The following is a 25,780-nucleotide window of genomic DNA, read 5'->3' as shown; positions in this document are numbered from 1 at the left end:
GTTATAAATTACAATAATTACTTCTCATCTTTAGAAGTGGGGGTTTATGAGTAGACCTCTGTCTAATCCGTCACCTGAGCTGACAGCCCATGAGGGAAAAGCTGTGTGTGCAGACAGCATACAATTGGCACCACATTCTGACAACAAGGCTCTCACCGTGCAAGCTGGTGCACACTGAACCAGGGCGCCACACTCCAGGTCACACTTCAAGAGAGTTATGACACTCTCATGGCTTCCGTATCTTAAAATCAACTTCATTGGTTTTACTCTAAAAACATCAATGATGAGTGCCATTTAGACTATGATGTTATTGAATGCCTAAGTTCCCTAGAACTATTTTGTTTTTGAGACAGGGTAGAAACCCTATGAAGTTTTGGTTGTCCTAGAATTCACTTTGTAGACCAGGCTAGTCTTGAACTCACAGAGCTCTACCTGCCTCTGTCTCCTGAGTGCTGGGACTAGAGGCATGAGCTGCCACACCTGACTCCCAGAACTATTTAAACATTCATTTAAGAAACATTTACCTTAATATTAAGTTCTTAAAGATGATGCTTTCTGCCATCAAAGGGCTTAGACTGGTGAGAAATGATATGTGTTTTGTTGTCCACTGGAAAGGGGGTAGTGCTGTCCAATAGGAAGGGTGCTTGTGGCAACTAGTCTTCAGACTAACCAGAGACACACCTCCCTGGTATTCAGAATCCTGGCTCATGTGTGAGCTGGAGGCAAAGGTAACCCTATGGCAAGGTGACTCTGGGCCATTTATACGATTAGGTAACCAAAGAGTTATGGTAAATATAGTAATAAATGAGAATAATTTAATCAAGAAGTTATGGTAAATATAGTAATAAATGAGAATAATTTAATCAAGAGCTTCCCCCCCACCCCCAACAGGGTTTCTCTGTGTAGCCCTGGCTGTCCTAGAACTCACTCTGTAGACCAGGCTGGCCTCAAACTCAGAAATTCGCCTGCCTCTGCCTCCCAAATGCTGGGATTAAGGGTGTGCGCCACCACCACCCGGCAAATTCAAGAGCTCTTAAAACAAGAGCCAGGCTGATGGTCTTGAGAAAGTGCAGTGTTTCTTTGGGTGTGTGCTTAGTATCACATAGGCCCTATGCTCTGGAGGAAGGCGGATGCTATGCTAAGTCATGTAGGGAGTCAATAGAGAGGCCTGGCGGATGACGAACAGAGGCCATGGGCTGAGAATGAGTCCGGAAGCAGTTTGCAAGCAAGCAGTGTTGACAACCCTAAAGGACTCTTCTTAAACTGGAGTCAGAACTGCCAGTAATGTGGTTCCTGGACCCTCTGAAACAGCGAGATTTTAACTAGTTGATATTCTGAGCTGCTAACTTTGGGGTAATTGCATGGTAACAGATTAACACAGACGTTGATACTGATTCTTTGCTGCCCTAACAAAAAGTTAAAATAGAATAGAACTAGTCCACTGACCACAGAGAACCCATTAGTGAAGAGGACACTGGTGATGCCTGGCAGTGTGTCACATGGCTGTGCAGGTGAGATGTGCACAAGCAGAGGGTAAGACACTGGACACTAGAAGGCATATATCATCAAGCAAGGGGAAGGAAGTTTATGCTTTTGCCTTTAGATAGATGAAAAGGAGAAAACTTACCTAGTGAACTAGGTGCTGGAACTAGGGACTAGGGAGATGTTCTGAACTCAAGTTAGAAATGCTTTTTTTCCCATTTGAAATAGCGTAATAAATGAGAATAATTAAATCAAGAGCTCTTAAAACAAGAGCCAGGCTGATGATCTTGAAAGAAGTGCAGTGTCTCTTTGCAAATGAAACATATATTTGGAAATGGATGCTGAGCCAAGACCAAAGCCTAGGCATTGCCAGAAATGATGGCCCGCATGGCCTGCTCAAAGTTCATTCCATCTTTCCTGTGACACGGTCTCACTATGCAGCCCACCCCAGCTTCAGCTGCGAGCACCCTTCCTTAGGCCCCACACATTGGGATTACAGGCAAGTGCTGAGACTACAGGCTCAGGCCTCAACCCGTTCTATAAAATCTCTGACCACAGAAGATGCTGAGAGTCCTGTTTCACAGATTAGCTCATAGAGCTTCTCAGAAATATAAGACTGCTGTCTTTTAGTAGGACCAATGAAGGGATGAGGCAGAGTTTATTCTTATGAGTTAGGTGTTAGGCACAGGTAGCTCACGCTTGTGACACCAGCAATTGGCAGACGGAAGGAAGGACTGAGAAGCCACGGTCATCCTTGACTATACAGCCAGTTCAAGGCTAGACTGGGCTAAAGGACATTTTATGTATTTTTTTTAATTTCTTTTTTAAAGAATTATTTTATGTAAATGAGTACACTGTTGCTGTCTTCAGACACACCAGAAGAAGGCATCAAATCCTATTACAAATGATTGTGAGTCACCGTGTGGTTGCTGGGAATTGAACTCAGGACCTCGGAAGAATAGTCAGTGCTCTTAATTGCTGAGCTATCGCTCCAGCTTTTGTATTTTTTATATGTAAAATATATATTCATTAATTAAACAAGCGGTTTCAACTAACAGAACTCCATACAATTTGAAGAAGACTCAAAACATTTTAAAAGAATTATACATGTAGAAACAAACACTGGTCTCTCGCATTGTAAGAGACAAGAGATAGTAGAACACAGACTCTTAGAAGCTCACATGTTGGCAGAAAGCAAACAATGGGACTTAGTTGAAAACTCGACTCAACATTACATGTTGGAGGTTATTTTTAGCTGCCCAGGTCAAGAAGAATTATGCTCATGAAACTGAACACCAAAACTATACCCAACAACTGTCAATTGTAGTAAAACTGACTTAGGTAAGATAGCTGCTTCTGAGTTCAGACAGTAGTTGATGAGCCTTGGGGGGCTCTGGGCTGAGATAAGTAAGAATAATCTGCACATGGAAGGTATGCAAAGACTGGAAATGCCTCTCAGTGCTGGCCTGTGTAAGACCCTCTTATATTTTGCCTAGGTAGATCTATGCGATCAAAAGCATATTAACAGTATATAAATTCTGAATCAAATTACAGAAGACTGTGGCCCTTTTCCAATACTTTTAGTCTGGAGGAAGTGAGGTGCTATGTTGGAAGGACAGCTGCTCTAAGACAGCATAATGAAGATAAACCACATCTAGATTCTCAGCTCTCAGTATCATAAAGTATTGGTTCAAACTACCAAACTTGGGAATAATAATTTGTTGTGGAGCAAGAAACTGCTAATACAGATTTAAAGTGTTTTCCCCCTTGGAGCTCCTCCTAATCTTAAGAGTTCTTTTTCGCCTTTCCTTAATAAAGAAATCGAGTCTTGCTCTAAAACAAAATGAAAGAAAACAACAACAACAGAAAAGAAAGGCAGGAAAGGGAAAGGAGCCAAGTGAAAGACAAGTGGAGACACTAGCCAGAGATCAGGTCGGCCCCATTTATCATAAAAAGAGGGCTCTGCATCTTCTGTGAGAACGAGAGTGATTCGAAGCCTTCCCAGAATGTGCTCTGACCTCTGCATAGTGATTCTTAGATTTAACTGTATCCAGTGGCAGAGCAGCTACAAAAGCTTAAGAGGTCGCTAATCTGGCTGGTTACGGTGGCACACATCTTCAATCCCAGCACCTGGGGGGGGGGGGGGCAGAGATGGGTAGATCTCTGCAAATTGGAAGCTAGCCCAGTCTACATAGCGAATTCCACACCAGTTAATGCAACACAGAAATACCTTGTCTCAAAACAAAAAAGCATGAAAAGTCACAGAACTTGTTAAAAGGGCAAAGACTGCCCTTGCCTCCCCATCATCTCAACTCTCTTTAGACAGCTAATAACTTTGCTGTGTGAGATACCCATGGGAAACAACTGATCTGAATTGACTTTCTTGTCCAGTAAGCAATGCTTCTGAATAAATTATGACATAATAAATCATAAATAAAATTAGATCCCACTGATAAAGCACTCTACAGCCAATAATATACTCTTTGTAACTTAAAGTTGTTGACATTTTAAACCTACTGAACACTTCTGTCCTTCAAGGACTGATCATGCCTACAGAGTTTCTGAGCAAATAAAAAACTATACATTATAGAGCACTTTACATATTAGCTGCATTTCTGGAAAAGGCAGTTATGTCTCAAGACTAATGTACGCAGGCACGCACTCATGGGAAAAAGAGACAGGGAAGGAGAGAAAGAAAGAAAGAAAAATTTCACAGAGAAACATGGAATCAGGGCCTAGATGTAGATAATTCACATACAAATTTTATCTAACGGAATGTTCTATGGGACTATTTTTATACTGTGAAATGTATACAGGCAACCTGTTAATAACTGCAATGATATCCTAATAACTATGACAACTGAAAAGAAGCCTCCAAAATTTCCAGAAAGGCTCATGGTAGGAAATTAGTTAAGCCTCTGTTAAGAACCAATACAGAGAATGAAGGAGAGGTCTCAGATATCCCATAACGACCCCAAAAGGCCCACTTCCTGATTATTAAAACATCTGTAATCACAACATTCAGGAGGCAGTGGCAAGAGGATTGTACACCTCTGAGGACAGTCTACACAGCAAGACCCAGAGTCTTCCCTCCTCTCAAAAGAATATTTATGTAACTCTCCACGAGGAGTGATAAGCAGCCCTTTTGCAGGCTTCCACCATCTCTGATTACAGCATGGTTATCCTTTTATAGCTTAGCCTCTAGTGGGGGTTTATAAACCATTACTAAAGAGTGTGAAGAACAACTGTTTCTCTGGCTCTTCCCTGCATTCTGATCGCAACAGCAACTAATGTGACCCAATTCCTCCACTCTTCCTGACTTCTCTCTCGAGCTCTATTCTCAGTTTCCACGCCTTGCTGTAAGTGGTTCTGCAGTATCCTCCAAGCAGGGCCCATGGCTGTCTGTTTACACACACACACACACACACACACACACACACACACGGCCCTTCCTTGGTTTCCAGCTAGCCCTCACCGTGCTTGTTCTTGGCCTTTCCTACTCCCATGCTTTTCTGGAAGCCGCCATGTGCTTTGGTCTGCTAGAGCTCAGCTCATTCCCGATACTGCACTGTAATCATTGCTAAGAGTATGCACACCTGGAGTATGCACACCTGGAATCACTGGACATCAGGGCTCTCAGCCACTTCTACTACCACCCCTAAGGTTCTGTCCTAGAGAGCTTCATTCACAAATAGTTGTACGTATAAAACCTAAACTCAAGCACTTCCTTCTCTTTCCTCTCCTCTCCTGACTCAGTTCCTTTCCCTAACCATGCACTCCCATTCTTGAAACAGTCACCTCCAGAGCCTTTCATTCCAGTGAACTCCATGTCAACTTTCTCTATTCGTTAGATTCCCTGTATCTTCTTTCTTTGCTTACAGTTTACACCCCATGGTTGAGATCATAACCTGCTTCACAAACACTCGTGACTTCACTACTCCCCTCATTTTCTGTACCTCTCCTAGGCAAACATCAACTTTAGATGAACCCCACTGTCTACATTTTATGCTAAAGATCAAGCTGGAAGCTTCCTTTTCACTGAGTTGTGCAAATGATCACTTTAGAATGATCACAATCCTGGCTTTCAGCAAATCCATCAACCCGATCACATTTCCCAGTAAGTTTAATCATCCCTGAGACTCCTGGTTCCCTCTTCACAGGGAAATCATGATCTCATCTCATAGGTCACACAGAAACACAAGTTTATGTTGGCTCATCCTCATTATCAATTCAACTAATTATCCCCCAACCCCCACATAGCTGCTGTCCCTTCCTTAAAAGCGGGTATTCCTTCGCTAGCTAGTAACCAACTCCCCAGGCAAATGGATCCTGGGAAGACGGGGAAGGGTTATCAAGAGCAGAGCCACTGATTTAGAGAAGATAGGATCATCTCGTCTTTTTAAATGAAATCATTGTTATATTAACGGGAGTAACTTACTGTTATTTATACCTTTAATGATTTATCTATTTTTGTGATTACCAAATGGGCCACATTTTTTCTGTTCTTTGAATGTCTGGTAATTTTTTTTCTTTTCCTTTCTGAAACAGGGCTTTGCTATGTGGTCATAGTGGCCTACACTATGTAGTTCAGGCTGATCTCAAACTCAAAGCAGTCCTCCTGCCTCAGCTTCAGTGTGTTAAAATTATAGGTGAGCCTTATCATGCATAGCCTCATCCTGGTGATGTGAAGTGCCAAATGCGGAATTTTGTGCCATAGGATTAGTTTCCAACATAGGATGCTTTAACCTCAGAGCCACTGAGCCTTGTGTTCAATCTTTCAAGCCCAGTACAGTCATTAGCCTAGAACAAAACTGGTAATAAGTTTCCAGTGTTTTTCTAGGTTGATGTCTCTTCTGGCCAGACTGGGTAACATTCCAAACTCCACATTTCTAGACACATCCCTCCTCCCACAGCCTGGAAGTTCATTTGTACAACTGTGTCACTGAAAGTCTAAACTCTGTCTCTTCAACACGCTGTGCTACCAGCCTGTACTTGAGACTTTTTCTTTGTGCTTCGACTAGAATCCTCCAAACAAGCTGAGGCTCACCTTTCTTATCTCCCTTTTCTGAGTTAGGACTTTGAAACAGTTTTAGAAATCATCTGCAGACTCAGTCCCTTCCAGCTTCTACGGATTGTTCCTGCCTTTCCTAGCAAAGGTTTCCAAAGCTTCTCCTGCACTTGCTGTGCCGGCATGCAGTCTTTCTAGCTTCTCCTAACAATGAGCATTCCTCCCTATCTCTTCACTGGAACCAGCGGATAGCACAGTCAACCTCCCTGAATGTTTCCACTCTCCATGGCACCTCTAACACAACAGTTCTTCCTGAGTTGCAGACCATAAGCTACAGTCTATCAAATGAAAGAGTGCTACTTGTAACAATTTCCACTGCTTTTACAAAACATGAAACAAATGTAACTTAGAGTAGAAAGGCTCATTTTGTCTCACAGTTTCAAAGGATATAGACTCCCATGGGGGTGGGGGCGTGGGGTGTCTAGAAGATCTTGCCATGGTTGCTTGTTATAAGATGTTGACCAATAAAGACATGTCCACCGGAAGCGAGACAAGAAGGGCTATGTCAAGGCTGGATTCCCAGTGACCCCCTTCCTCCAGCTAGGCCTTACCTCCCAAAGGTTCCATGCACCCCCAAACAGCTTCATTCACTCGGGCTTCCAGAGTCTAAATATACACGCCTGCAGGGCCATTTCCCACCCAGCCTATAACAAACCAAGCCACGGCTTTCAAACTGTCCACACTCTCAGTTGCTCACTGAACTGTATTTTCCTATGCCTAATTACATTTGGATCAAGAGGCTTTCCAAACCCTGTTTCTATGCTCTCCTTCCTAATTTCCCCATCTGAGTTTACTGTCCCCATCATCTATCCAGCTGCTCAAGCAAAACTCGGGCTATTCGCCTTCTTTTCTTTGCTGATTCAATCAAATCCTGTTGGTTCCACCTCAAAATGTATCTCAAATTCATTGAGTTCTCTTCATTTCCAAACAAATAAACTCCCTCCCACTCTTGCCCCAAAGCCCTCCTCCCCACACGGTATTTCAGAATGATACTGGGGGAAAGGTAGACTATGTTCCTTTTTATATAAACGCTATTTCAAAGCACTTGCGACTTCTCACCCCGAGCATCCCCCAGGCCAGGCCTCCCTGTGCTCTGATCACATAGGTCTTCTTGTGCTTCCATCCTGAGGCTTTCTGCCTGGAAGGTTCTCTACCTCCAGATTCTTCCAAGGTTTATTCTCAGCCCTCAAGTCTCAGGTAAGTGTGCCTCAACCACTACTTAAAGAAAACTTGTGTTCCTATCTGCAATTCTGTGTTTTTATCTTACTGCCAAGTAAGAATCTTGATAAAGTTTACTTTTTTATACCTCCCTCTCATGAAGTCATTTAATTTTAAATACTGACCATAATAGATACCATTTTAGACTCTAGAAACATTCAATGTGCAACTGAAGCACACAGAATTCCCATCCTCACAAAGCCAACAGGCTGGAGTATAAGACGCACAGAACACACCCTTATGTGGCCACTGCTGTACCCATGAGACTATAGTTTCCCAGAAAATGCAACATTTACTACTTAAGTGGACAAAATGGACTTTTAAATGTCTGCATAAATGCCTTTCACTTCAAGTATCTTTAAAACAATGACCAAATTTTTGCTTTACACTTCAATATTAGTATATTTATATTGTTTTAACTTCAGACCACGTTTATCAATAAACATTAATTTGTAACTAATTACAGAATTCTGGCTCTAACCCCAAATTCTTACAACAACCAAAGTACTCTGTGATTACTTCACCCATTTATTTCCTATATATCTTTCAGAACTTGGCTTTAAATTTGAGCCTGCCAAGACTAAACCAGAACCAATTACCCATGAATTTTAACCACCTTCTTTGTAAATGATAGGTAAATGATGCCATTAATTAATTCAAGATTTAAGGCACAATGCCACTTTTTTCAAAATAGGAAACTAGTATAGGTCAGGACCTTGTCTTTCTCAGCTAAGAAAAGATAGTCTGTGTATAACCACTCAAGCAACATCACAGATTAGACTAGACTTAGATCTAACTAATACTCAGTTTTAATAATCACCTAAAACTTAAAGACAGTTTTTACAACTAACTGTATTGTGGAACTCTTTAGGGAGGAGAACATGTTTTATACCAGATAATCAAAGATTTCGGATTACATAAACATTAAATTACTTTTGAGTACCAATAAAAAGGGCATCCTAACCCTGCCTCGCACTCGGCAATAGCATTTGCATGTCTCACAGGTGTCTTCTTTCCTCCTCGAAGTCACCCTGTGAGGCAGGACCAGACTAAAGTCCATTTAGTAAGGTTAAGTAACTTGTGAAAGGACTCAGTCCAGATGCATTTTCTTAGCATATTAAGTGTTATTTGGGGTTCTAAATTATTAACCTATTTCTAACAAGACTGGAACTGAAAAAAAAAAACCAAAACACCCACATGACATTTTAAATTATGTTTCTACTTGGTAATACTGCGGGGAATCTGTTTCAAAATTCAGCAGGCTATGTCACAATGCCTATTCAAAACTGAAGCAAGCTTCTTAAAGTTAGCATCATATTGTTCAAGAGTTGAGTTCTGCACTCCTCAGGGCTGTAACCCTGAGGACAGAGTGTCACCACCTTCTCAAGGCCAGCAAGTTCGCTATTTATTTAAAAGACAGTAACAGGTTGCCAACTGTTAGATGACAATTACACTACTGAGTTAAAGATGCAGAGTTGGGTATCCACTAAGTTTAAATGACTTCAACAGCCTAGTTTCTATCACCACGAGCCATTTAGAGGTTAGCAAAGACTCCAGTCTATGAACATGCAGAAGACTACAGCATCAAGGATCCTACTGACAGTAGTTAGACCAGTGGGTTCCTATCTCACAGAAAGTCATTGCCACTTTTTTCAGTTGGCGACAGTCTCACACTCTTCACAAGGTAGTTTCTACTCCATCCCCACCCACTGCCAGACTGTAGGCATGAACCACCATGCCTAGCTTTAGAAGTAACATTTTAAAGGTCCAAAACTTACTTCAGAAGTTAAAGACATTTTCCTGTCTCTAAAAGTTCTATTACACTTTCCTTTCACTTGTATACTCAGAAACAACTTGTTTTACTACTTAACTGTAATATAAAATCTCATTTCCTTGTGTGTTATCTAATCGTTAAGAAGTAGAATCATAGATGTAGTCAGAACCAGTGGTTTCCTATGTGTATAACACTTATTAAGAACGCTTAAGAAAACCACCTAGTGCTTAGACTGCTGGGCAGGCAGGGGTAGTGGGGGACCCCTATGATCCCAGGAGAGAGAAGCAGAGACAGGCCTATACCTATGAGGTCAAGGCCAGCAGGATCTATAGAGAGAAACTGTGCTTCTAAAAATGAAAACAAACTTTAAAAGAGGCAGCCAAGGTTGTTACAGAGAGAAACCAAACCCCAAAACAAACAAACCCAAAAAGAACAAAAAACCCCAAAGCATAAAAAGTAACAAACAAAACAAAACAACAACAACAGAAACAAAGCCCATTCTGTTTTTAATAGAACACTGTTTGGTATAATATTTAATCCTTCCTGAGACTTATAAGTTTTTAGAAAGTCTATCCCTTGTTTGTACTATATTTAAATAGTGCTTTTAATTAAGTTCTAGTAATAAAAAAAATTTGGTAAAAAAATTGTTAATCACAACCTACAGAAATTCCTTTAGATACATAAGCCATCCATTTTTATTGTAATTTCTTTAGGAAATAAGGTTAAGATATAAACCAATCCCAAATATCAAACTGAATAATAAAAGGGGAGCTAAACTCAGACCGAGGAGGCACTACCAGCCTCACTGCCTCTGGCTGATGTCAGTGGAAGCTTTCCATAGGCCCCTGCTGTATGTTTTCTTCAGTCTCTTTCTGGATTGCCTATTCATGTTTTTTTAATTATTATTCTGTTATCACACTTACTTTACAAATTACTGCCATATTGGGACAAAGAGTCTCCATTGGAAATTTTAAGGTTTGAGCCTTCTCCTTTCCTAAACAAAACAATAACAACAACAAAAAAACTTCCCAAAATTGTATATGCTTCTGGAGGCATTTCCAACTTCCAGAAGGTGTATAATCTCTGAATTCCAACTTCTACAATTCAGGTGTGATACCACAGTCCTTTAATATCAGCAGTCAGAAAGTAGAGTTGAGTGCCAGGAGTTCAAAATAAGCCTCAGCAACCTGACAGCTTATCCCGAGTAATCCAAAAATCATCAACAACAATAAAGCTTTCACTGAAAAGTAAACTTTATTTTCCTAAATATCTTTGTGTCCAGACCCTTTGCTATCTAATGCAGAATGCCCAGATCTTCTCAATTTCTTCCTAATCCAAACTATCTGAAGTTTCTTTAATTCTGCTTCTGTGACAATTGATAGTTTACTTCACTTGCAAGACTGTCAACAGAATGGAAAAATGGGCCGAATTTTGCAGCTTTAGACACAGAGATAAACTTAGCTTAACATATTAAAGGGGAAAAAAAGCTTGCTTTCAAAAGAAAATCAGTTTTGAGCTTATCACTGAAACTGTCAAGTTATTTCTATGAATCCAAACTAGATCTCTTAAAAATTTTAAATGTAGAGCCTTTATATTGGGAATATGCACATATTTCCAATTTTTCCTCCCCTAAATTTTATTTTTATAAGAAAACCAAAACTGTTTATAAATCCTTCACCTGCGTGTGATAACTCCTGAATGAGGTGAGACAAGGCAGAACTACAAGACTGCTGTGTCTAATTCTTTAAATCTAAAGCTGAATTATGATAACTGGACTCTATTTAATCAGTCTTAAGAGACTGAATGGCTAATATCAATGTGGTATCATTTATAATCCAGTGCCTTCAAATATCCCACCCAATCCAGACTCCTTATAAATGATGTCCCACCATAAAAAGTAGGTACAATTTGCCAAACGCCACTCTAAAAACTATTAAAAGCCTGCAAATGTTTCCATACAATAAAACTATAAAGTCCCAATTTTAGTCATTCAGGTCAACTGTAACAGACCCATCTAATGGGGCTCATCTCTCTGGAAAGATACCCCGCCCCCAGTGGTAAGTAAAATTGTGGCAGTACTGTTAAGTTCTAATAAAGAAACTTGAAATTACATATTTAAGTGATGCTAAGAGACAATGGGCATCCTCACTCATTTTCTTTATTCCTCCCAGTCCCAGGACACTCTTTTTTTCATGGACTTCTTTTTTGTTGTTGTTGTTGAGCTTTAAAATTTACATGTGACTCTACAAAAATTTCCACCCTTAGTTTTTGACTTAGCAAGTTGTTATTACACTCTACTAATTGAAACATTGAATCCCTAACATTTTTAGTTAGTTCAAGCACTACAAGCCAGTTTTCAATTCTACAATAAGTTTTTAAACAGAGTAGCCTTTTACTTCCAAAGGGGGGGGGGGGGATGTGTGTTTTTATGTGCTATCGTTTACTTAAACTTCTTAAAAAAAATAAGCATGCCTAATTAGGCCAGTATCTTCATCTTTCCTAAGGTGCCAGGAATGGACAGAGGCTTCCTCGCTGAAATGGGCCTATCCTTTGCTTGCGGATTCACTCGCATGGTCTTGATACATTTCCTGGACTGGCCTCAGCCTCTGATTACAGATTTGTCCTACCAGGTTTAAGCTTTGTTCAGTTTTTACTCCTAAGGCTGGCAGAACAGGACTATATGAGAAGTCATCCTCCCGGTACTAAAACGTTTCTAAACTGGCTGTGGTGCCTTAAGCCCAATCCCAGGACCCAGGAGGCCAAGTGGGGACGGGGTTGGGAGTGTATTTGAGATAGGCCTAGGCTATACAACCAGATCAAAACCTACATTTCTTTAAACACAAAAAAATATAATAAAGGGAACAATTATACTCTTAGGTATAAATGCTGTACTTTTTTTTAAATCATGAAATGCTTTCTTATAAAGCAGTGGATAAGAAACTATCCTCATCTCAATCTGTGTTGTTTAAGTAGAATCCTATAACCCATAAAGTTGGATCATGATAACTAGATCCTATTTCTAACTGTTTCAAGACTGAGAATAAGTTAATGTATGTTTTCTAAACTAGACAATCAATTCAGGTTCCAGGTTACAGGACCCTGCAGGAGGCATAGTACATGCCCACGGATGAGCTTGGCTTTAACGCTTCTTTTTAGTAAAAAGGTTAACTCCAAATTAGACTATGTTTAGGGCTTTTCAACTCTGTACAACATACTACTTTCCCTGCCCTGACTCAGTCTGTCACTAGTGTGGCCTGACACACAGGACTGTGAAGCAGTTTATTTCCTGAGGATTTTAAGTTCTTCTATTAAGAGATCTATGACTCACAATTCAGTTTTGTCTGGTTGTGACATGAAGAATTCTAAACAGATGATTGAAAAAACTAATCCCCATACCTAATAAAAGTTGGAACTTCACCTACCAAAACCCAGTGACAACCACTACACAATACCAAAATTCAGTAAACAAAAATTATCTGTAAATGTTAATACGCACGGACAGACCCTTCAGTTGAGCTCGGCTTTCATTTTAGGTTGTAGTTCTCAGGACTGTCCAAAAGAGTCAGAAAGCAAGACTTAACTCGGTTTCTAAAGTGTACTGTTGTGGGTCTTGCTTAATGATTTCTACCTTAGATGCACAAGATGCAACAAATTCCTCAAGCAGGGTAACACCAGCACCCCAACTTGAAAGTAGTATCTGTATAACTTACATAGAGAAACAAAAATAAAACAAAAAGACAAGATTCTGCAATCACAAGTACTTTAATTAAAAAAAAAACAAATCACTTATTTTAAAAATAAACAAATGTCACCATCTAATCTAAGTTGATACAAGTCAGAATAAGGAGCACTGCTCTCCCTGACAGACAGGGAGCTGCTGACAGTCACCCACCTCCCCACACAACTCAGCTACACTCAGCACTCAGCTGTGAAGTGAGATTCAAGACCCTCCACCCCAAAGTAACATCATTCGACTGTCAAAACTATTTTACTTTAAAAGGTTAAATAACCCAAGCAGTTTGAAGAGTTTTATTTTGAAAAACATTACAGAGAATAGAAATTCTTACAGTACCAACAGAAGTATTACAGTACAATTTTCCACAACAAAATTGGAGCACACAGTCCATGGGAATCCTTGACTTCCTTCAACTGTCAACACACTGCACCCTGTATAAGTGGCTGTACCTGGAAACCAACGTATGCAAGTCCTTAGAATTAGAAGTCATTCAAGTTATAATGTTAACATCTGGGGGAAATGTGTGGAAGACATCTACATTATCTCTACATCTTGACCCAACTTCCACAGCAAGGTAAAGGCTACAGAAATATTAATTCACCTATTAGCTGTATACATAATGTAACTACTGCAGCCCACCCAGTTTGGATATCTTAATGTTAGGATGTCTGTGAAGAATTCACACAACTTTAGCTACACTATTAATACAAAAGGACCTTAGAGCTTTAACATTCATTGAAAAGTTTATTCTCTACCCTTTCTTCTAAAAACAGGCGAACCTAAATTTACAAAGAACTAAAAAGTTGCAGACTTTAGAGAAGAGTTACATACTGTAAACAAATCTGCAACATTGTCTCAAAGATCGAAAAAGTAGGAGACAGTTTTTTTTCTCTTCCCGCCAGCACTGCGGGTGAAAGCAAGTGTATACCCGGAGTTTCATCTTCTATACATGTAATGGCGTCTGGGAAGACCCGGAGCACCCTCGCCATTTCCTTTCAGGAAGGGGAGAGAAATCAGCCTGAGCCCTGAAGTCGGCATGACAGGCTCCACGTGGGGACTGCACCGAGCCCACGAGCAAGTGCGCTCAGACCTGCGCCCGCAGCCGAAGCCAGGCCCGACGGCCCCAGAGCGCCACCTAGCGGCCCTTCGAGGGGCCTGCAGGCGCGGCCCACTCCCGGCTCGCTGCACCCCCACCGCCGCCCAGCCCGCTTCCCTCTCCGGATATGCACAAGGCCCAACCCAAGAACTGAGACCACAAAATGGCTGCCGGCGGCTTCGTCACGTGACCCCTTTGTGCCTTTCGGGCCCCCGAACTCCGCGGGACCCGGGTACCAGTGGCCGAGGACGGCGGGAGGCCTTCGAGGGGGCTCCGCCGGGCCTTAGCGGCCCGGGACCGAGCACCCGGGGAGACGGGGGGACCGGCCCGGCCGGCGACCGAGAGTCGGCGGCGGAGAGAAGATGGCGGCCATTTTGTGTGGGTCTGGTGCTCCGCCGCCGCCGCGGGCAGCGGAGGGCGCGGGCCTGGCGGCGGGTCGGACAGGGGAGTTAACACGTACCGACTCCTCTTCCTTCTCCATTCCGGTGGGCATCTGCGGCACGGCCCGGTTTATCGAGGCGTATTCGTGCAGGTCGGGCAGATCCTCACAGCGGAAGACCGGCAGCGGCTTCGAGGCGTCCAGCGCCCGCGCCCGAAACGACAGTTTACTCATCTCAGGCGCAGCAGATACCTCTCCGCTCTGGGGAAACGGCCCCGGCCAGCGGGATCATGGAGAACCGGAGTTTCGGTCTCCACTCGCCTGCCGCTGCCGGGGACTTGGGGGCGGAGCGCAAAGCCCGCCGTCCGGACCCTGACACCAGCCTGGAGGGTGGGAGGCTGTGCCGCTCCGCGCCTCGCTCACTCGCTCTCTTCAATACGCCATGGCCAACATGGCGGACATTAAAACTCCACTGTGCGCTCTTCAGCCAACCCCAGCCATTCCCCACACTGCATCGCGCAGCGGCGCGGGCACGCGCGGGGGGAGCGCGGGCTCGAGCGGGCGCCGGCGCGGCGCGGCATGGAGCGCGCGTCCCGCCAACCCCCGGCCCGCCGGCCGCCGGCCTCGCCCGCTCCGCTCGGCCGCCTCGCGCCCGCCCTGCGCGGTGCTCGAGCGAAGGAGCGACGAGCTCGGCGCCCGCGCGGGCCCTGGAAAGGCCGGCGCTTAGAGCGGCCGGGATGCTTCGGCCTGCGTCTCGGGCGCGGGCACCTGTCACCGCCGGGCGGCCGCGCAGAGCGAGCGCAGCGCAGTGCGGGAGGTCCAGGGACTTAGAAATGAAAACGCACGCGAAATCACAGGCCAACTCTCTAAGTCGAACGAAACTTTTGATGTCATTCTTAACAGGTTCAGCATCAAGTCAGTGGTCAGTCTCCAACCCTGGGCTCTCTATAACCACTACCTATATATTCAGCTTCAAAGTAGTTTTCCCCTTTCCAATCCCACGTTTTATTTATCCATTTTAGTATAATTGAAGCAAGCAGAATAATTACCGCAAATTGTAACAATCTTAAGTGAAACATTTCAGACACAGTTTCCAAATCCCACAGCCAGTCCTGTAGTGCTAGCTAGCTCATGAATTTCTGTTATATTTAGAAGAAACGCTATTTCAACGTAGTTACAGGTTCACACTCTTGCCATCTGTTCTCTGGAAAACTTTATAAAATCGAATCAAAGACCTGTGGTGGTTCCGTGGCCACATCAGAAATGGGAGGTTAAGCGCTAATTTATTTAACAAAGAATAGATATTGATAAGACTCCTAATAGCTGGCTTGTATTATACATGAAAATAAGTACCCAAATATATCTTCAGTAAAATATTTTATAAACTGGGAAGACTGCTAGGATGGATTTTAAAGGTTTGGCGGCAAATTTTCAAACGTTCAAGATTTTAAAAACACGTTATAAGTCTGATTTCCTCAAGGGCTACATAGTAAAAATAATCACTACTCTTAAATACAGGGTTTGATAGAAGCTCTTAGTGCACAGACAAACTATCTCTTAGGTTTGTTTCTATGTAACATTAATTCTGACCTTAGTCCCACAAGAGCACACTTGACTTCACTAGAGCAGGGGAGAGCAGACAAACAGGAGACAGACTGCAGTTCTTCAGGATCACCCTAAACCGCCAATGCTGGCAGCCAGCTTGACTCTGGGAGGCAGTGGGACTTTGACCTGCCTTTCCTCCAGCATCTGGGCTCAGGAGTTAGGACGAAAGCTAGTGCGGATTGTTGGAATGGGCAGAAGTGGTGAGGCGCTACTGAAGTATTCACAGAAGTTTTGGGAGAGGATACTCAAGTGAGATTATGCAGATAAGCATGGGTTATGAAAGGGGAGGAGAAAAGGGGGAGGAAAAGAGGGAAAGATAAATCTCAGGGGTATGGAAGACAGATCATATTCTAGGAATCAGAAAACCTGTGAGATCCACCATGGGACATGCCTTTATCTAGTCAGGTTCAACAGTTAGGGGACACTGGCCGCTCTGGGAACCAGTGGCAGTCCCTCAGCCTGTAATACCAGGTGACTGAAAATCCTAGTAGGAGAAATTATAGTTAGGGAACTGAAGATTTTAGAGGACAAAGTAGTGTCTACAGCTAATGAGTGAGCTGAGGAAATTACTTATTTTTATCTTCATTGAAAGGACAGCCTAAGGCCCCCCAGGCAGGGGACCGGTAGCATGCACAAAGTCCTGGGCTCCAATCCCAGCGAGACAAAAGAGACTGGCAAGCAGCAGCCTATTGGTATGTTTCTCCATCCTATAGCAGCAGTCACTCTGCAGCCTATGATATGCGTCTATACCCTACGGCAGCATGGACTAACTGCAGCCTACGGACACATTTCTACATTCTGCAGTAGATCTGAGGGGCTGGAGAGAGGCTTAGCGGTTAAGAGCACTGACTGCTCTTCCAAATGTCCTGAGTTCAAATCTCAGCAACCACATGGTGGCTCACAACCATCTGTAATGAGATATGACATCCTCTTCTGGTGTGTCTGAAGACAGCTACAGTGTACTCACATATAATAATAAATAATGGCACATTATTGACAGTAATGACATTGCAGAAATAAACTGTGTTTTCTGGAAATGTTCATTACACTCAGCATGTAGATCATACATACAATATGCCTGCTAAGAAGCAGACATGAAGTTTTCAAAGCAAGTTCTCCATTCATGTCCTTGTACCCTGGAGTTCAACTCTCAGGCCCTTCTAGGTTTCTCAGGACCCAAAGGAGTTCCACTTCTCTGCACTTCATAACTCATCATTCTGAGAGGCAGGACACAGTAATGAAAGCTCAGATCTAGTTTGTTTGTTTGTTTGTTTTAGATTTATTTATTAGCCGTCTTCAGACACACCAGAAAAGGGTGTCATATCTCATTACAGATGGTTGTGAGCCATCATGTGATTGCTGGGATTTGAACTCAGGACCTTCGGAAAAGCAGTCAGTGCTCTTAACCACTGAGCCTCTCTCTAGCCCCTCAGATCTAGTTTTTCTCAGTTCTCCTACTCAAAGTTTCCTTAGGAGGAAAAAGCACTAGTCTTGCACTGCCTTTAACTTTCTATTTAAGCCTCTCACTTTTTGTAAGTGTTCCCAACAATAGCTGCATAAAATTCTCAATGCTGCCAAAATGTATGCTATACATATGTGGAATGCACTTACTTTTTCTCAAACAGAAACATATTTGGGAAAAGATTTGTAGTTTAAAATGGCTATAAGTCATATCACAAACACATGCTGAACAGAGGTGCTAACAGGCTGTCTCTGTACGGAACACACATGAGAGAGTGGGGAAGCACACGTGGCAGCCCAGGGAAATGCTGGAGATGTGGGGATGCAGATCTGGGATCCAGCTTCAGAAGGCTGAAGAAGAGCAGGACTGCAGCCATCTCAGACTATAAGGAAGCCGCTGCCCCAAGAAACCAAGCAAGCAACACACACTCACACACATATACTTATATACACACTCACATACTCATACACACACATACTTACAATCTCACACTCATACACACGTTCATACACACACTCACACACATATAGACATATGCGCACTCACATACTTAGTTTCATACACACTTATACATAAACACATACACACGTACTTACAGTCTCACACATATACATACATACTCAGAAACACATATACATAAACACTCAGTCTCACACACACAGTCACATTCTCTCTCTCCATCTCTCTCCCTCCCTCTCTCCCTCTCTCTCTCTTTCACACACAAACACACACACACAAACAGTGAGTGCGGGTGGCAACAGATGAGTTGAGCAAATATCACATGATGGCAGCACAAGATGTGGATCTGAAAGATGCTGTGCTGGCTGGTTTTGTGTGTCAACTTGACACAAGCTGGAGTTTATCACAGAGAAAGGAGTCTCCCTTGAGGAAATGCCTCCATGAGATCCAGCTGTAAGGCATTTTATCAGTTAGTGATCAAGGGTGGGAGGGCCCACTGTGGGAGGTGCCAACCCTGGGCTGGTAGACTTGTGTCACAGTCTTTCAAGTTATTGCTGAGAACTGAACTGGGCCTCACACTCTAGGCCCAGTTCTACACTCTCTTTCATATCTCGCAACCCTTGGTTTTTGAGGAATGTGTTCGCTGTGTACCTCAGGCAGCTATGAACTCTCTATCCTTCTGTCTCTGCCTCCCGAGTGCTGGTACCTCTCACAAGATCAATCTAAGATGAATTCTACTCTCCTTCAGAATCCAACTCAATATCAACCCCTCCATGAAACTTAATTCAGCTAAGTGCTACATTTATAATCTGAAAAACAAACAAGAAATTAGACGAACTCAACAATCCTTAAGACTACATGAACTGTTCTTTCTCTGAAGTGAACTCCACTTTCAAACAGCAAGAATAATTGTCTTTCACTCCATGCTTTCTATATCACCTCCCTGATAGCCTTATTTGATGTGTCTGTCAGGTTAGAGAAGGTATATGAGCTGTCTCTGGTCATGAAGCTGGCGAGAATATGGAGGTTAGAATAGAATCTCTGTGTCTGATTTTAAAGTCTCAGAAATAAGATTAACTCAAGAAGAGAGGACATGAAATGGGGAAGAAGGGATGACAGAGAAAAACATGATGGGACAAGGGTTTTGTTCTTTGGGAAGGTGGGAGAGATGTTTATACTAAAGCAAAGATGGATTAACTTCAGGACAATCTTCCTACTCATAAGAAGGAAGACATGAAGCCAAGTATGAAGAGTAATACAAAGAGTTAAATTCCTTGATAAAACAATAGGATTAAATATTATAATACCATAATACATAATAGCAGATGTCCGGCTTCCTCATTCCTGAAAGCATTTAATAAATATTTACCAACAGTTTATTCAGAGTTAGTGTGAAGCAGTCAATGCTAGAGAAATGAGAAAACACAATGCATATGACCTCTCAAGGGGAGATGCTATTACTGTATATATTTGGGAAATAAAAAATTAACTTTTTTTTTTTTTTTGAGACAGGGTCTCTGTGTAGCTTTGGCTGTCTTGAAATTTGCTCTTTAGACCAGGCTGGCCTCAAACTGGGAAATCTGCCTGCCTCTGCCTCCTGAGTGCTGGCATTAAAGGCATATGCCACCACTGTCTGGCTGGATGGTAACACCTTTACATAGGAATGCACTAAATGAGAATACTGGTTCTGAGCACTGTGCAAAAGCAGCAGTGCTGAGCAAATATGGTTTTGCTTAAGACAATGATTTCCCTTAACTTGCTGTCCCTCTTATTTTCATAATAAGGCACATAAGAAATGTCAATAAATAATTCTTCCAACATAACACTTAAAATACAGACCGGGAACCTTTAAGATGTTAGGTTGTTTTTGTTTTGTTTTGTTTTTTTTAACCTAGAAAATTCTAGAAAGGAAATGCGACAGTTTGTATTGCAATGCTTTTAATAGAGTATCCCAGAAATCATAACTTCATGCTAGATTCTCTACATTGTGACTTATGCCTACAATTTAAAAACGGCATGAAGTAGATTCACCAATATGAACATTAAAAAAACAAAAACCTCAGCCAAGTGGTGGTAGCACACAAAAGGCAGAGGAATTCACAGAGGATTTCTGTGAATTCGAGGCTATCCTGGTCTATGAAGTGAGTCTAGGACAGCCAGGACTACACAGAGAAACTGTCTCAAAAACAAACAAAAAACAAACAAAGACAAGTCATCTAGGATATCTTACTGTGTAAAGTATATTCTAAAGTTATACAAACCTTACTTACTACCACACTGATTTTGACAAAATTGAGAATTCCCATCCCACGAAGGGTGGCTGGGTCAGTTTGATACAGCTCCTTCAAGCCATGAGGTTTTTGCCCACCCTGTAGGCAGGCGGTTAAGACCCTGATAGCATTTCGAGGTGGAGCCTGTCCAGCCTAGCTGGAGAAGTGGTAGAAAGTCAGAGTTGGAAACCATGGAAACCTGAGCTTGAGTTTTAGTGACTTAGTATTTAACAGAGAGACCAGAATTCTGATCTAAGTCATGAACAACTAGGTGTCTAGAAGAATAAAATTCAATACTGGAAAAATGTAAAAAGATTAAGAATGAAACCGTCTGTGTTCAAAACATTTGGCAGAGTGTATCTCAAATGAGTTGTGCCAACTATGCTGACACACTCAGCCCACTCAGGTGCTCCCACGAAGGGCAGACTCCACGAAGGATGTAAGTCAGAGCAGGAGAAAGATCCTGAACTCCAGAGGATAAGCCTCGGTTGGGCTCCTTACAGTCTTGAGATGGGACCCACAACCTGTGCGCCGTTTCCAAAGGAACACATGTGCATCAGGAAGGTGGATGTGGCACAGGAGGGGAAGGGAGTAAAATCTGAAGGAAGAAACAAGCTGCCCGTGAGCAAGGACCAAGGCAATGACCGATCTGGGGGACTGCTGGGAGCCGAGAGGGTATTCGTGTAGGCGGGGTTACAGCGAACAGCTACAGGCTCCTACAACAGCACGCGGATGCTTTCTGGTTTCTTTCTATCCCTGGGTACAGAATTACCTTTCTTGTCATCACGTGAGCTAGCTTTAGTGAAATGGAGTGTCGCTTGCTTGTCAGTTTTCACTGACGATTGAGGGCCGTCACCTGCATATGCACTCTGCATCCAGCTCCTGGCCCTGTCCACAGGACGGAAGAGAAAGTGAGGATTCTAAACCCAAGGAGTGAGACTGCAGGTGTCAGAAGTGAGCCGTGGAGAGGCAGGACAGGAGCAGAGCGAGGAGGACAGAGGCCCAGGAAGCACCATCCAGAGTCCAGACAGCAGAGTGAGAGGGCCAGGGGTGGGGGAGAGGCTGGGGCGGGGGAGGGGCTCAAAGGGGGATGTAGGGTTAAGCCTGGAGCGGAGCTGAGCTCACCAGAACAAAGGAAGGGGCGGGTCACCTAGGTGCACTGAATCCTTTCTGTAGGGTGCTTTGTGCAAACAGGCTGGTGGGTTGGCAGCTGAGATGGAGGAACGGCGGCCTGTGGTACCTGGACCATGCTGCTCTTTCTTCTGGAGGGCCAGAGCCAAGCAAGACTTCAAGCCATTTCCAAGTGCCCTCCTATGTGATTTTCTTAAACGTTTCTTTCTTTCTTTAATATTGGCGGGGAGGCAATGCATGGCCCATGTATAAAGGTCTGAGGAAAACCTGTTTCAGTACTCTATCCACCATGTGGATCTTGGGCACCTGGGCACCGAACTCCGGCTATCAGGCTGGGCAGTAAGCGCTCCACCCACTGGGCCATCTCCCTGGCTCTGCTCTCCAGCAAGGCTTTGTAGTTTCTTGCTGTTATGGTTTGAATGGGAAATGTCCTTCACAGACTCATTTATTTAAATACCTGGGCTCAGGCAGTGTGGTGCTATTTTGGGAAACTGTAGAACCTTTAGACATGGGGTGGAGCTGGCAGACCTAAGGCCTTAGGGCTAGACATTGAGGATTCTACACTAGCCTGGCTCCCACTGGGGCTCCCTGCTTCCTGAAGGTACCAAAGCTCCCACTACCATAAACTCAGCTGTTACCATCAAATTGCTGCCAAGACTGACCTTTTCCCTTTAATTGTTCTTCCCCTAAGAGCCTCTGTCTGCTATTTTGTCATGGCAACAAGAAAAGTAATTCATCCACCAGTCAAAGGAGTAACACCACCTTGGGCTAAGTTTTAGCTTAGGCCAGGCCTTAGCCTGAGGACCCCAGTCTTCACCATCCTGATGTACCTTACATTTTGAGGAAGCATTCCATTCATGCACGCCTCTCCAGTACATCCCTTTTTCTGGCTCAGGCTACCGCACCAAATGCCTGTTGGCCTTCGGGAATTACTGAGAGGTAGAATTCACATTCAGATCTGATTTCCTGAGGACTGAGTTTCCCAAACTCAGAGAACTCAGTAAGCTCAAACCCAGGACAAGCGGTGCTGAGCTGACAGCCTGAGATGTGGCAACAGGTTGGTTTAATTGATCTAGTCACAAGGTTAACATGCTGATGCTTTCATGTCTGCCAATCGTTTTGGGCTGGCTTTGTTCAGTTTTGGTTTGACTTTTTTCTTTGCTTGTTTTACAGTGATCCTACGCCATTGACAACACTACCTCTGTTCATGGTCTTTGTCTCTCCACACAATTTGAGCGTGCTCTCTTGTCACTAAATAGTCTTTTTAAAATATTTGATTATTTTTCAGACAGGGTCTCAATGTGTAACCCAAGCTGGTCTCAAACTTGCCACCTCCTGCCTGTGTCCTACGTATGTGCCTAATAGTATGTGCCTTAGTTTTTTTTAAAGCATTATTCCCTTAAGGCACTCTACATACACTGACTCAGTTGTTTACTATAAAGAACACACATAAGACAAGGTGTGGTGGTACACACCATTAATCTCAGCATTTAGGAAGCAGAGGCAGGAAGATCTTTGTGAGTCTGAGGCCAGCCTGGGCTACACAGTGAGTTTCAGGACACCCATGACTATATTGAGAGACTCTGTCTCAACAAACAGACATATATAATCTTAATAGAGCACTTATGATAGAAAATGATTTTAACTACCATGGTTTAAGACAGCAGAGAATAAATGTCTATAGTTCTTTGAATAAAGATGATTCTGTGTCTGTAAACATTCAAATGGACAAGCTGTTCTTTATCTGAGTAGTCTCAAAAAACCTTGATCTTAAATAGTATCATTTCTTTCCACATATTAATTTGACATTTTCCAAAAGTATGCTTTATAATACATGAGTCCAGATACTAAAATAAAAGTTACATAGGTATATAAAATACCAGTAGGGACTGGATGTGTGGTTCCACGGTTCAACACCTGCCTAGCATGCTACAGACCTTGGGTTCCACCCTTGGTGCTGAAGAAATAAATGAATGAATACATAAGCTAATAAGCCTGGAAAATACTACAAATTATACCTTGCCCTTTACAAAAACTGTGAGTTCCTGATGGGCCTAGAGGCAACCTGCAGTAAGAAACGGGATGCTGCATACAGTGTCTCAGATGTGTCTGAATGTATCTATAGCACACTTCAGCAAATTCCAGTCACAACAACTCAAAGACATAGAACATTTTCAACCACATTTTGCACCTTATTGTCTAAGATGCCTGACACACAAACTGAAAATGCTTGAGGGTCTATATAGCTATAAAGTATTATATTTGTTTCCATTGGCTGTAGGTATGTGGACATGCACACGGGTGCCTGAAGGTTCGGAGAATCTGGAGACCCTCTAACGTTGGAGATAGAGGTGGTTATGAGCCACTCCACATGGGAAGTGGGGACTGAATTAGGGTCCTCTGAAGGAGTAGCAGGTGTTCATAATCACTGAGCACCTCTCCAGCACCTGATAAAGATTTTTATCCTGATAATAAAAAAATGCTAAGCAAGTCATTTAAACAAAGAATTGGTCAGAATTCCTATAGAAACTAGAGCTGAGCAGATTGGTATACTCCACAATTTTTTTTGTTTGTTTTTTTTTTGTTTTTTTTGGGGGGGGGGGTTGATTTGTTTTTTTCGAGACAGGGTTTCTCTGTGTAGCTCTAGCTGTCCTGGAACTCACTCTGTAGACCAGGCTGGCCTTGAACTCAGAAATCCGCCTGCCTCTGCCTCCCAGAGTGCTGGGAATACAGGTGTGTGCCACCACCACCCGGCTATTCCACAAATTTTTTGATTCTTAAAACCCTGCATCTAAAAAAAAGTTCACTTTATTTAATCCTCAAACTTCTCAAGGTGAACTCTGATAAGCCCTTGGAACTGTTCCTTCCCATTTTAAAACTTTAGAATCATAAACCTATCAGTGAGGTTCTCCAAGGATATGATGAAATATTTCATGGGAAAAGAATGCCCAAGCCAGTCAGTTCCCCTCCCAGCCTCTGTTTCTCTCCTCGGAGACAAGGTCTCACTATGTAGAATTCTCCAGCTCAGGCTGGCTTCAAACTTGTGGTCCTCCTTCCTCATCTTTCTGGGATTGTGTGTGTGTGTGTGTGTGTGTGTGTGTGTCTCACAGTGCCTACTTTTACAGGACCCATTTTTAAAGAAATCTGCATCGTAACTATTTTACTTTCCATGCTTTATTTCTTGTTACTGTCAGGGAACAGAGCCTGAGCCTCAACATGCCAGGTAAGCATCAGTCACCACAGCTCTCTCTCTCTCTCTCTCTCTCTCTCTCTCTCTCTCTCTCACACACACACACACACACACACACACACAGCTCTACAATTTACTTTCTGTATGCTTGGTATGAAACAGAATTAGTGTCTGTAAGGGACTCACCTCCTTTAACTAAAGAAACAACAGAAATTCTCCAACCAAACACCTACATGATATTTACAGGACCAGTCTACGGAAGCATAGTGGAGGTTGAGCCTTTTGATTTCTTTCCATTTAACAGCTATGCACCATGCAGGCAAGTAGGGTCTGCAGAAGGCACGCCCCATGTTCTTTTCACCTCATTACCAGGTGATTAACCATCAAAGGTTATTCAATGACCACTCAAGCTCCCTACCCGAGGCTTCCACAGTTACTCAGGGTATCACTCCCAAGTGTACCAGCTTCCTGACACAGCTACCTACTGTTTGCCTCTGGGACAGTGCAAATGGTTAGCACGGTAAGAAATCATTTACATTTAAGACATCAACAGGCACTGGAAAGGAAAACTAGCTTCCTGGGTTGAAGATCTGAATCCCATTCACATATCTATTACTTAGCATGACTGTTTCAGTCTCAACACTAAATGTCCCTGAAAAGCTTCTGGGTAGAAACCTCGGTCCCCAAGACAGCACTATTCAGAGGTACATGATGGAATAAGGGGTCCAACCTCACTGACTGATACTACATTACCGGTTTGTGAGCGCAGGAGATTTGTTGTAAAAGTGAATTCTTTGCCTCTTCCCCTCTGATTCCTGGCAGCTGGAAGCAAGCACCCAAACCCAATCAGGACGCGAGATGGCACAGGCCTGGCACCAACGGAGGGAGGCAGGTCACCATGGGCTGCCTC

At 43.1% G+C, this 25,780-nt stretch overlaps 1 protein-coding gene across 3 annotated transcripts in view; it reads right to left on the bottom strand.

The window, feature by feature from the left end:
• The window catches only part of Epc1 (enhancer of polycomb homolog 1), an 86,084-nt gene that overhangs the window by 45,165 nt on the left and 15,139 nt on the right, over window positions 1-25,780 (bottom strand). Inside the window, exons 1-2 of one of the 3 annotated variants that reach the window (XM_052157767.1) lie at window positions 14,835-15,270; window positions 13,286-13,727 (exon numbers count right to left, since the gene is read on the bottom strand). The exons of 1 other annotated variant lie outside the window; for it this stretch is intronic. In XM_052157767.1, the coding sequence (XP_052013727.1) occupies window positions 13,695-13,727; window positions 14,835-14,987 (186 nt within the window). In that variant the 5' untranslated portion in view covers window positions 14,988-15,270 and the 3' untranslated portion in view covers window positions 13,286-13,694. Of the gene's footprint in view, window positions 1-13,285; window positions 13,728-14,834; window positions 15,271-25,780 lie in introns of those variants that run through there. One more of the 3 variants, XM_052157765.1, reaches the window with a different exon arrangement.

This window comes from Apodemus sylvaticus, chromosome 14, assembly GCF_947179515.1.
Source record: "Apodemus sylvaticus chromosome 14, mApoSyl1.1, whole genome shotgun sequence".
NCBI lineage: Eukaryota > Metazoa > Chordata > Mammalia > Rodentia > Muridae > Apodemus > Apodemus sylvaticus.
The sequence above is the reverse complement of the archived record's forward strand: the minus strand, read 5'-3'. Positions and strand labels throughout refer to the sequence as shown.